The 12,459-nt window shown below is 36.2% G+C and overlaps 1 protein-coding gene across 1 annotated transcript in view; it reads right to left on the bottom strand.

Annotated features, from left to right (window-relative positions):
• Positions 1-1,439: 1,439 nt before the first annotated feature.
• The window catches only part of RNF32 (ring finger protein 32), a 91,214-nt gene continuing 80,194 nt past the window's right edge, over positions 1,440-12,459 (bottom strand). The window contains exons 9-10 of the mRNA XM_006887688.1: positions 2,404-2,571; positions 1,440-1,682 (exon numbers count right to left, since the gene is read on the bottom strand). Of these exons, the coding sequence (XP_006887750.1) occupies positions 1,440-1,682; positions 2,404-2,571 (411 nt within the window). The remainder of the gene's footprint in view (positions 1,683-2,403; positions 2,572-12,459) is intronic.

The raw sequence follows: 12,459 nt of genomic DNA, 5'->3' as shown, positions 1-12,459 counted from the left end.
TTGGCTAGGAAAGACATTTTGAACAATAAACCTTTGACACCACCGTATCATACTTATAAGCATGGGTCATAAATCTCTCCTTGCTCTTCTCTAATTATATGAGAGAATTCAGTAGGAGATTCAGAACAAAGGAGACTGTTGAGTTACAAGATGGAAAGAGCCTGGGCCTTGAAAGTAAAAGCAGAATGCTCATCCCTACCTGACCCTTCTGCTTCACGACTTTGTATAAGTTAGAAATAGCATTCTGTTTTAGTAAGTCACTGATATTTAGGGCTTTATTTGTTTAAGATGGTGATACTAATCTTAAAAAGACAACTGTTTTGTATTTCAAGGTCTCAGTCAATATCAGTGTAATGAACACATTTTAAAGGATTCTCTGTAATGCATTAAAGAGGCATCAAACTAACTCACTGTTGTCTATAATTTTGAACTCAGTGATCCTATATTGGGTTTCCAAGGTTATAGATTATAATGAGAGGAGATTTTCCACCTTTCTCTCACAGTGGTGGGTCTGAACTGCAGATACATGGACTTGTGGTTAACAGGGCAAGTCACTGTGGACTATGCCACCAGAGCTTCTTGTAAATATTTAAATTCTGATTTGTCAATTTCTGAAGTTGAAAAATACTACAGAATATTTTATTTTTGCACTTTTGTTTCCTTATTTAATGTGCTGAAAGACAATAATATGCTACACAGAAATAAAGTAATTATCACACAGCAAATGTAGGGAGGGCAGGGAACTTTAAAACAATGGAAAACAATTGAACACGTGAAGAATGTTTTTAAGTTTTTTACTTTGTTGATCAAATACTACTAGATTTTAAGTAACACCGCACTTGGGACCAGCCTTAAATGATAATATAATATAAAAAATAGAGTAGACTAAATTGATGCCAATCAGAACTGAAAAGTGGTCATCAATGTTAATGGTCTTGTGAAAAATCTCAATGGATTAATTAGAAGTGTAACAAATAAGTAAATTATAGAAACTTTAGACCTCAACTTTCTAGTAACTTCATTCTTTTCAATTTCATTAACTGAAGAATTTGAACTTGCCTTTTATAAATAAGAAACTAAAACTGGATGAGCAGTCAGCTTTATAGATATCATTAGATTTCTTATGCAAAACTAGCCATAGTTTATTTCTTTGGAGGATGCATTACTATAGTGTTTAACTCAAAATTCATGTAATTTTTCTAAACTTTAAGTACAAACTTCCCCAAAATTATATCACTTTTTCTGAATAAACTTAACACTAAAACTGAATATAAAAGCTTTTAAAATACAGTTAGATTTCCTATGTACAACTACTGATTGTTTATTTCTTTGGAGAATTTATCACTTATACTATAGTATTTAACCTCAAACTCATGTTATTCTTCCTAAATTAAGGTAAATTCTTTCACAGAATTATATAACTCTTCTTGAATAAGACTTCAGCATTCAAGAATTTTCTTTTGGTAGCAAGAGCGGCAGAGAGGACAAGTATATATTTCTCCCAAGGAAAATTCTTCTAAAGCTAGAAGACATTCATGGTGGAACATATGTGAGCAAGACAACAGAACAATTTTACGAGAATGCTGATTGTCACTTTTTCCTGAAGTTGTACTTTGGAAACTGCTGTTAAATGAGAGTGGGGTGAGGCAAATGGAGCATTCATATATCTCCTGATGTAGCGCCTGTAACACAGAAGAGATGAGTATTGATAATGAGGTTGTTCATCACATAACCAAAAGTTATTGAAATTAAATGAAAAATTAATACTAGATACATACATCTTTTTTCCACAAGTTTATTTCTCTGTTAAAGCAACAAAATTACATCATGCCTATATATTCATCTTAGGAAAAATGAAGAAGCCATGTAAATCCACTTTTGATATATAACTTCAAATATTTTATAAAATGCTAAATAATGTATTTCATTTTAACGTAGCAATAAAGAATACTTCTCAAAATAATTTACTCTAAATAGCAGCAAAGCTTTCAACATTCTCCTAATTTTGTAATTTTTAAAGTAAATTTTTCCTTCAGTCTTGGTTTTTAAGTCATTTCAGAGATTTCATGAAGTACTAGTATAGACGCAAGTAAAGGGTAAGCTAGAACTTCCAGGAAAACTTTCCATGGAGGTAATATTCATGGCAGCTTTTTTCCTTTTTAATAAAATTGTATCAGAATTTTAAGCTGAGGGATCTTTGAAATAATCACTGTCCTTATAAGTAATAACCAAGGAAATCCCATCTCTGGGTCAAGCCACAGACAGAAAGAGTAACTCTGTACTCAGTATCACCAGGCTTTACTCTAAAACAAACACTTCAGAAACAAATAAAACCAATGTAGTTGCACTTCCCACCCACTGTCACCCTATTCCAGACTCTTGGTGACTTGGCATATTTACTACCTGAATTTGAATTTTTTCCCAGTCACCTTCTGTAATCTCATGACCACACTTTTCCTCCAGTTGCTGAAGAACACTTCTGTTTATAGCTAAGCAGTGATCAATTTCTGAAAAGAGCTCATCTATATTTGTGTCATATGAACATAATATCCGTTGACTGATTTCCATGAACTGAAAAGGAAAAAGGAAGGATGGGTAAACTTCCATATTGATTCAGACAGTTGGGGTATAACTTAAGGGAAGACATTCTTATGTCTCGATAGTCTATTTTATTAACTTCCTTCAAACCTCTGTTTTAAATGTAATGTATTTCAGGACAAGGTTCTTAAAACTACTTGAACTACAAATTCAGGTAATACACAAGAACAAATTATCAAAAGGAATACACTAAAAATTAAAAGATGAGAGAAGAATTATAATTTTTAAAGTTATTTTCATTATCATTCTGCTCTGCAGGAATTTTTACTATAATCTATCTTTATAATGGGTTTTCAATTCATATTATCACAATTTCCCAGAGTTTTGGAACTAGAGCTTGTTGTCTCATTTCTTCTATCTTTAAAAAGCAGAACTGTACTCTATGTTGTTTTGTGCTGCTAATTTGCTTGCGACTCATAGTGACCCTATGTACAAGAGCTCTGAACCTTGCTCTCTTCCGTGCCAACCTTATTATCTCTGACACACTTACCTCTATTACCCCAGTCACTGAATCAGTCCATCTCATTGAGGATCTTCCTCTCCTATACTGTCTCTCCACCCTCCCAAGCATGATGTCCCTCTCCAAGGACTGGTCCCTCCTTGCAACATGCCTAAAGATGAAGCTTCAGAATCTTTGCCTCCACGGAACAGCCTGGTCTCACCCTTTCTAGGACAAGCCTGTTTGTTCTCCTGGCAGTCCCTGGTATATTCAATACCCTTTTTCCAGTACCACAGCACAAAGGCATCAATTATCTTTCTATCATCCCTAGTCATTTTCCAGCTTTCAGACGCAAAATAAGTAGTTGCAAAAACTATGGCCTGTATCAGGTGCACCGTAGTCTTCAGACTGACATCATTGCTCTTCCATACTCTGGGGAAGTCCCTGACAGCAGATATTGCCAGTGCAGTTTATCTTTTCATTTACTGGCTGCTGGTACCAAGAGTGTTGATTGTGAAGCCAAGCAAGCTGAAGCTGTTAACAATCTCAATCTCTTCCTCCGTCATGATGCTGCCAATCAGACCAGTGGTGAGAATCTTTGTTTTGTTTTTTAATATTGAGCTTCAATTCGTACTGAAGGCTGCAAATCTTGACTTTCTGTAGCAAACGCTTCAGGTCCTCTTCAGTTTCAGCAAGCAAGGTTGTGTCATCTGCCTAACACAGATGAGTCTACCTCCAATCCTAATGCCACATTCCTCTTTATAGAGCCCAGTCTCCCGCATGATCTGTTCTGCATATGGATTGAAAAGGTATGGAGATAGACTGCATCTCTGGGATACATCTTTCCTGATTTTGAATCATGTAGTGTTTCCTTGCTCTGTTCTGATGCCTGCCCAAGTATAGGTTTCACATAAGCATGATCAAATGTTCTGGGATTCCAGTCTTCTCAGAGTTAGCCACAGTTGTGATCCACACCAAGATCCATCTAACATTAGCTACCCTATCTCTAGGGCCACAGCCTCTTCTAAACCTAGCCTCCATTTTTTGATGTACTGTTTCAGTCATTTTTGGGTAATTTTCAGCAGAATCTTGCTTGCATGTAATATTAATAATATTGTTTGATATTTTCTGCACTCTGTTGGGCCATCTTTCTTTGGAATGGGAACAAATATGGATCTCTTTCCATCAGTTGGCCAGGTAGCTGTTTCCAGGTTTCTTGGCACAACTTGGTGAGCATATCCAGGGCAGTGTCTGTTGAAATATATAAATTGATATGCCATAAATTCCTGGGACCTTGTTATCTTCCAATTCTTTCAGAGTAGCTTGAACTTCTTTCTTCAACACCATAGGCTCTTGTTCATACATTGCTTCATGAAATTGTTCCATGCCAGCCAATTCCTTTTGGTACAGTGACTCTGTATATTCCTTCCATTGTCTTTTAATGCATCCTGGATCACTTAATATTCTGTCCAAAGCATCCACAACTTGAGGCTTGAATTTGTTCATCAATTCCTTCAGCTAAAGAAACGTTGAGTGAGTTCAGCCCTTTGGATTTTCTGACTACAGCTCTAAGGTACAGCCATTGACAACCCTTTGGAGCAGTCTTCCCTGACACATACAGGGTTACCACAGTTGGAATCAACTAGACAACATGTTTAAATTTTGACATGATAAATGTATTGCCTTAAAACCTTGAAAGGACATAAACAAAGAATAACTACTAGATATGAAGAAACATTTTAAAATGCTCTATGGTCCCTTCAATGGTTCCTTGATTGGCACAGTTTTTGAGTTCTGGTGGCCTAGAGGGAAAGAGTTGCACTGCCAACTCAAAGACAGGTGATCCAAGTCCACCAGGTGCTCCATGACAGAAAGATAGGCAGTCTCCTTTCATGTAATTTATAGCCTCAGAAAGCCCACTGGAGGGTCAGTTATGTGTGGATTCCAACTCGACAGCAATGAGTCAACCGAGAACTGATCAAAAGGTTGTTGGAAGAATTGACACAACAGCACCACAGAGAAAAGAACTGGAAATCTGCATCCATAAAGATTGCAGCCAAGAACACCCCATGGAGAGCAATTCTACTCTGTAACTCATGGAGTCACCACTGATTGGAATTGACTGAGTCACAATAGTTTTAGTTTGCTTTTAAATCTTTTCAATATTAAATACAATATTCCTTGCCTTCTAGCATGTTACATTTGAGGAAATAAGATATGTATGTTAGTGATAACTTTTCAAGGCCAAATATGGTACAAGAGAATATTTGTGACTGGGTTATTGAAGACATATGTTAGTAAGGGAGCATACAGAGCACCCCCTAGGTGGACCTAATGGTTAAGCTCTGGATTACTAACCAAAACATAGGCAGTTCGAGGAACCTCAGAAGAAAGGGTTGGTGATTTTCCAAAAGGTCATATAATCATGAAATCACTATGGAGAATAGTCGGTTCTACTCTGCACTGCCAGGGTCACCATGAGTTGGAATCTACTCCATGGGAAGTGGCCTTTATCACTGGATGGATCTGGACCTCCTTTCAGTTAATAGCCAAGTGCAAACCGTTTGTGCCACCATCCATATACATCCACCGCCTTAGAGTTTGTTCTTACTCGTGGTAATCCCCCTTAGGTTTTCAAGGTGGTCAATTTTGATGGGAGGAGATAGTCTCATCTTTCACCTATGCAGAAGTTGCTGGATTCCACCCTAAACTTTCAGCTAGCAGCCCACTATGTATGTTGTTGTTGTGTATATATGCATATATACATATATGTATATGTATATATGCATATATACCACCAGAGTTCCTTGGCAAGTATGTAAGAAATACATGCCAAAAATTGTACTTCACAGGTTTTTGCAAATGAAACAACAACAAAAATCTAATGTAAGCACGTCTTAATGCTTAAGTGATTATGTAATATGTAAGAGCTGAAAACTAATTCAATATTCAAATATTTGATTCTAAAAAAAGATACCTAGTATTGAAGAAACAAATATGGCTTACGTCATATCTCCACTATTTTGCTATGTATATTTACTATATTTGCAACAGCAGAGAGAGAGAGAGAGCAGTTGGCCTAGTGGACAGATTTTTTATTAGCACATTTACATAATTATTTATATATTACTATTAAAATTCTACTTTGTTTTGTCCTGCCATTTGTTTGTTTTGATCCCCTTTGTGAGGCCCTTGCCTGTAAGGAGTACTCTGGTTGGACTTTTTCATGACAGATTTCTTTATTCTCTTAGTAGTCCCTGCTATACTCGATACTCTTTGCCAACACTACAATTCAGAGACATCAGGATTTTTTCAGTCTTCCTTATTCACTGTCCATCCTTTCAGATGTATAGTAAGCAACTGAAAAATGCCATGGCTTGGATCAGGCACACCTTAGTTTTTTTGTGGTATTTTTAAAAAAATTTCCCTTTTCTATTAGTTTGCATACAATAATTCATATCCATTGTGTTTCTTTAATGTACATTGTGTTTTATACTCTTTCATTTACATTGTGTTTCATATACTCATTGTATTATATAGAAGTACATACACTATTATATAGAATCACTATTGATCTAGGCCTAATTTTTGAAATAAAATTTTCATTTTATACTGGTTTACTTACAAAGTTTGTATACATTGTATTTCACATTGGATCTTTCCCATTTCCTTGCCTACACCCACCAAATTGTGTAACTCTATGATTACTCACTCTGTCCATCCTCACCCCTCTGCTCCCACCCTTCCCCCCTTGGATCTCATAATCGTTCTAGAATAATGGTTTTATACAGTTATTTGTCCTTGTGGGACTGAGTTAGTTCACTCAGCATAATGCTCTCGAGTCCATCCAAGTTAGGTTGTGATTTACAAAAAATCATTGCTCCTGTGTGCTGCATAGCAGCCCATTGTGTGAATGAACTATAATTTTTTAAACCCATTCCCTTGTGGTTGGGCATTTGGGCTGTTTCCATGTTCTTGCTATGGTGTTTTTGTGAAGATACCTACCTCATCTGTCTCCCACTGAGTAGCTAGCATATTCAAACCTTTAATATTACAGTTAGCAGCCCAGCATGTAATGCACTATGTTGTCAGGTCTCCTTTCATGCATTCTAAAGACATTTTATTGTTTATAATTTTTACAAAAAGGGAGTCTCAATGACACAGTCTATAGATAGTCTCCCTGATAACCCAAACGCAGTGCATTACAGTTAGAATCCTCCACGAGAATAAGATGGACAATCTCCTCCTATGTGATTTACAGCCTTGGAAACACAATGAGTCCGTCTGGATCAACTGAATGGCATGTGAGAAATATGATCACGACAATTCCTAAAGGAGTTGGCACTCAAAATAGTTTAAGATTTCTAGGCTACTGTATAACAGGCACTGTAGTAGATTTGAAAATATACAGGTGACTAATTCATGGACCTACAAACAAAGAAGTTACAGTTTTCCAGGGAAAAATAGGCAAGGAAACATATAATTACATTTGATAGTACCACTAGCAAGGACTTAGAAGATAAAATGGTAATGAGAAAATAGAGGGAGACAACCAAAAGGATTTTGGAAAGACTACCAACTGCTCAAAGAGGGAGCATGGGAAGAGACAAATAAGAGCTATTAGAATCAAAAGATGACTCAGTCATGGCACAACTTAGATCCTGGGAGCCCAGGCTGCTTCCTGGCCTGTTGACCTACCTTTAGTCTTAACTTTCTAAAAAATCTATGAGGTACACACCCTCAAGTTTATCTTCTAAGATTAGTTTAACCATGTGAGTTGTGACCAAAATCTTTGTGTGTTTTATCATGTGACTGACTGAAATCTTTTAATAGTTGTTTTTGATTTTTTTTTTTTCCTCCCCCCTATCTTTAAGCCAAAGTCTCTCATGGACTCACTCTAATCCTTTCATTTGGTACTTTCCTACATGAACGTTATGGTCTGTCCACATTAGTTTATTCACTTATGAATAATTCTTTTCCCCCACAACTTTATTCATATGAGTAATACTGCAAATTTGCGATATGCTTCCAGCTTACTGCAGCTTAGTGATTTATCTTTTCCTCTCTTTATTGACTTTCCTCCCTCAACTCTCACCTCTTTCAACTCTCATTATTATACATCTACCTCCTTCACTGGCCACATATCACCCTAGTAGGAGTTATCTTTTCCTGTGTGTATTTCTTATCTCCTCTAATAATTACCTTAATTTAGTGGGACACCTGATTCATCTCTGTCTGGCCCTTAGCACAATGCCCCATGATATCATACCACATTTTTTTGTTATTTTTATACTTTAAGTTATCAACAGACTAAAAACAAGGACATATCTATAACGAAAATGTACAAATGGTAGAGCAAGCAGCTGAGTTTTCTGTTAGGAGATGTACTAAAAATAAACAAAAAGGAATGTCTATCAGGAATGATCTTGAAGTTGCTTCCTATGTCAAGATTCATCAGAGCATCAAATTTAAGCTTTTAATACTTTTTAATATTGGCACAGCATATATTTTTGAGGTAAGTTTCTGAAAGTGAGCCTATATGCTGTTCTTATTCTTATAAATTCAAGTACTTGAAAGTTAACATGCATAATATTTTTAAAAACCGAATCAATTTGTATTTTCAGCTATTTATTGTAGTCAGTTCAAAGTATTGCCGTAAGTATAGCTTTTATTAACTATTTCTTAATGTTAGATTTTTATGTGCTTCACTCTTTTTTTCCTTTCTTGACTCTGTCTTTGGACCAAATGACTTACTAATTAAAAAGACAGATCTGGAAAAAAAATATTAAAACTGCATTTTGGCTGATTAAAATATTTCAATAATTTTTCCCATTTATAAGCCACAGCCTCTCACAGACTTGAAACCAATGATTATTAATCTTATAGAAATAACGGAGCACTTGCATTGCAGTGGTTAAACATCTGGCTCCTAATCAGGTCAGCATTTCAAAGCCCTGAAAAGAGAGATGTGGTTGTCTGCTTCATAAAAACAGTTTTGGAAACCCAATGGTTCCTGTGGGTGAGAATTGAGTGCACAGGACAGGCAATTATAAAAATAGACAAAATAGATAACAATTTTCAGTTGGAAACAGAATGAATACCTTAATGTATTTTTCCTTTTAAGTCTTACCTATTTGATGTATTTGGTAACTCTGGTAAGAGGATGGGTTATTGATAATGCAAAGCAATTTCTAGTCATTTACAAATAACATGCCAGCTAAAATTGGAAAACAAAAAATATACTAACAAACGTACCCAGGTGAACTTTGTCTACCCAGGAGGCCTTTTTAAGTGATCCATCTTAATGTCAGCAAATTGCTTACTAATGTGTTGACTTATGGCAACCCTCAAAAGCAAAATGAAAAGCCTGGAATTTACAGCATATCAATGAATCAGTTGATAAGCTTTTACTGGTTTAATATCCTTCCAGTCTTGCTGCTTGGAGCCACTTCAAGTTAGCAACAGAATGTTTGCATTCTCCACGTGATAAAGGAAGTCAAAGGACTAAACAAACTTTCAGACCATTATGCTGTTTGGTGAGATTTAAATGAAAATTGTAAGAGGAATCACATGCAAGGAGGGTGTGGGCGGCAAAGAGAACCTAAAGTTAACCACATCATTTCACAAATCACTAACCTAGCTTTCCAAACAATGGTCAGGACTTTCAGCCTGAGTGGAGATAATTTAATGCATTTGGAAAGTTTTAATTGCAGCAATAAAAGACCATGCCTCAATTATATGACATATACTAGCAGAATTTTTAGATAAGGATCAAAGGCATTTAAGAACCAAACCACTGCATTCTGGGCCATACTCTGGGCTTTCTGTACACACTGAAGATAGATATTAGCATAACAACTTCAGTGACCTTTCCAAGCCTCTTTGATCTAAGTTAGTCAAAACTTGAAGGGACAAGAGAGTGTATTAGGACTACTGTACCATCTCAGACAACTCAAACACCACAACGGTATTTAGGCTAGATTTTCATCCTCTCACACTTATATAAGAGTACAAAACTCTACAGCTGACCTTTTTTTTTTTTTAAATTCCTACTACAGGACTTCAAGATATTTAAAAGAACCTAAGTTGTCTTTCATATCAATTTTAAGTTTGTAGTATCATTAAGTTGGGGATGTGCCTGTGATATTTTAAAGCAAGAACAAATATTGATGGGAAATTATCAGTGATAAAACTTGTAGAAAGATGAACCTTGTATTTTATTAATTAGTTAACACCATTTAAAGACGTGGTAACTCTTATAAGAAAAGACTTCCTTAGTTCTCTCTGAAAAAAAAGGGAGCAAAAATGCAAGGCCACAATTCTTTTGCAAGCAAGATAATTTTTTAAAAATAGAATGACTTACAGCAACCTAATCTAAAGTATTAACAACATATTCATCTTGGCTAGATCTTGCAACATTCAAAAGAATCAAAGATTTGTTAATTTAGTGTTTCTAGAAATAATTGAATATTATACTTCTCAACCTTTTTAATAGTGATTAAACTTTTAGTCTATTGATTAGACTCCCCTTCCCTCCCAAGGGTAAATTAGTTATCTAAAGCAGTGGTTTACAAGTATGACAAATTTCTACTTTGCTGCAAAGTAAACAGGTAAGTTTTTTAAAGTTTTCTGTGTAAAAGGCAAGTTCTATATTCTGTTACATATTTTCTTAATTGGCTAGGCTTAAAAGTAGCCTTCCTTTTATGAAGTTATTCTGATGTTACATTTTGTTAACTCTCACTTTGTTAAAGAGGAATTTAAGTTGTTATTGTTGGTACTAGGTACCACTGGGTTGAGATAATCCACAGTGAACAGATCTGAACCTTGTCCTATTCTGTGTCATCCTCATCATCTCTGACAAACATAAATCCACTGCTGCAGTCCACTCTGTCAATCCATCTGGTTAAGGATCTTCTTCTCTTTCACAAACCCTTCACCTTTCCAAGCTTGATGTCCTTCTCCAACGATTAACCTCTCCTAGCAACATGCCCAAAGTATGAGAGACAATGTCTCTAAGGAGCACTCTGGCTGCACTTTCTCCAAGATGTGTCTGCTTGTTCTTTTAGCAGTCCGTAGGATCGTCAGTACTCTCCTTCAACAGCACAGCTCAACGACATCAATTCTTCTGTCATCTTTATTCATTGTTCAGATCTCAGATTCATAGCAAGTGATGAGAAAGACCATGGCCTGAATCAAACATACCTTTGAAGTGACATCATTGCTCCTCAGTAATTTGGAGAGGTCTTTGGACAAGTACTCTCTGGGCAAGTCCAGCCCAATACAGCTTCTGATTTCTTGACTGCTGGTACCCAGAGTGTTGTTTGTGGATCCAAGTAATATGAAAGGGTTAGCAATTTTTAGCTCTAATCCATTCATCATGGTGTTGCTTATCGAACCAGTAGTAATGATTTTTTGTTTTCTTGATGTTAAGATGCAATCCATATTGAAGGGTGCAGTCTTTATTTCTGCAGCGAACTCACTTTCCACATGCAAGGTTTTGTCCTCTGCATTACAGGTTATTGATGAGTCTTCCTCCGATCCCAATGCCACATTCTTCTTCATAAAGTCCAGCTCCTCAAATGATTTGCTCAGCATAAGGATTCAATAGGTATGGAGAAAGGCTACAACCCTGATATCCACTCTTTAAACTATGAAGTGTTGCCTTGCTCTGTTCACATAATTTTTTGGTCTAGATATAAGTATATGAGCAAAATGAAGTGCCCTGGGATTCCCATTCTTTTCAATATTAACCATAGTTTATTATGATCCACACAGTCAAATGCCTTGCATAGACAATAAAGCACAAATAGACATTCTGGTATTTTCTGCTTTTAGCTAAGATACATCTGACATCAATAATGATATCCCTGGTGCCAAGGCCTCTTCCAAACCCAGCGTGAACTTCTGGAAGTTCTCTGTCAATGTGCTTTCCTAGCCAGTTTTAGAAGATCTTCAGCAATTTGCTTGAACGTGATATTAATGCTATTGTTTGATAATTCCCACATACTGTTAGAATTACCTTTCTTGGGAATGAGAATGTTGTTCATTCCAGTCAGTTGGCCAAACAGCTGTCCTCCAAATTTCCTGGCATAGACTGGTGAGCATGTTCAGGGCTACATCTGTTAGTTGAAACATGTATTCCAATGGTTCCTGGGGCCCCATTTTTTTGCCAATACCTTCAGTGCAGCTTGAACTTCTTTCTTCGTTGGAATGGCTCTTTTTTGTATTGTACTTCATTAAATTTTTCAGTGTCAACTGGTACAGTTTCATTGTCAATTGCTACAGTGATTCTGTTTATTCTTTCTTTAGATGCTTCTTGGATCATTTAAGATTTTGACCATGTTGTTGTTGTTGTTATGTGCCATCGAGTCGTTTCCGACTCATAGCGACCCTATGCACAACAGCCCTAAACCCTGCTCTAT

This window comes from Elephantulus edwardii, unplaced genomic scaffold (genome assembly GCF_000299155.1).
Source record: "Elephantulus edwardii isolate Elephantulus edwardi_28Jun2011 unplaced genomic scaffold, EleEdw1.0 scaffold00060, whole genome shotgun sequence".
NCBI lineage: Eukaryota > Metazoa > Chordata > Mammalia > Macroscelidea > Macroscelididae > Elephantulus > Elephantulus edwardii.
The sequence above is the reverse complement of the archived record's forward strand: the minus strand, read 5'-3'. Positions and strand labels throughout refer to the sequence as shown.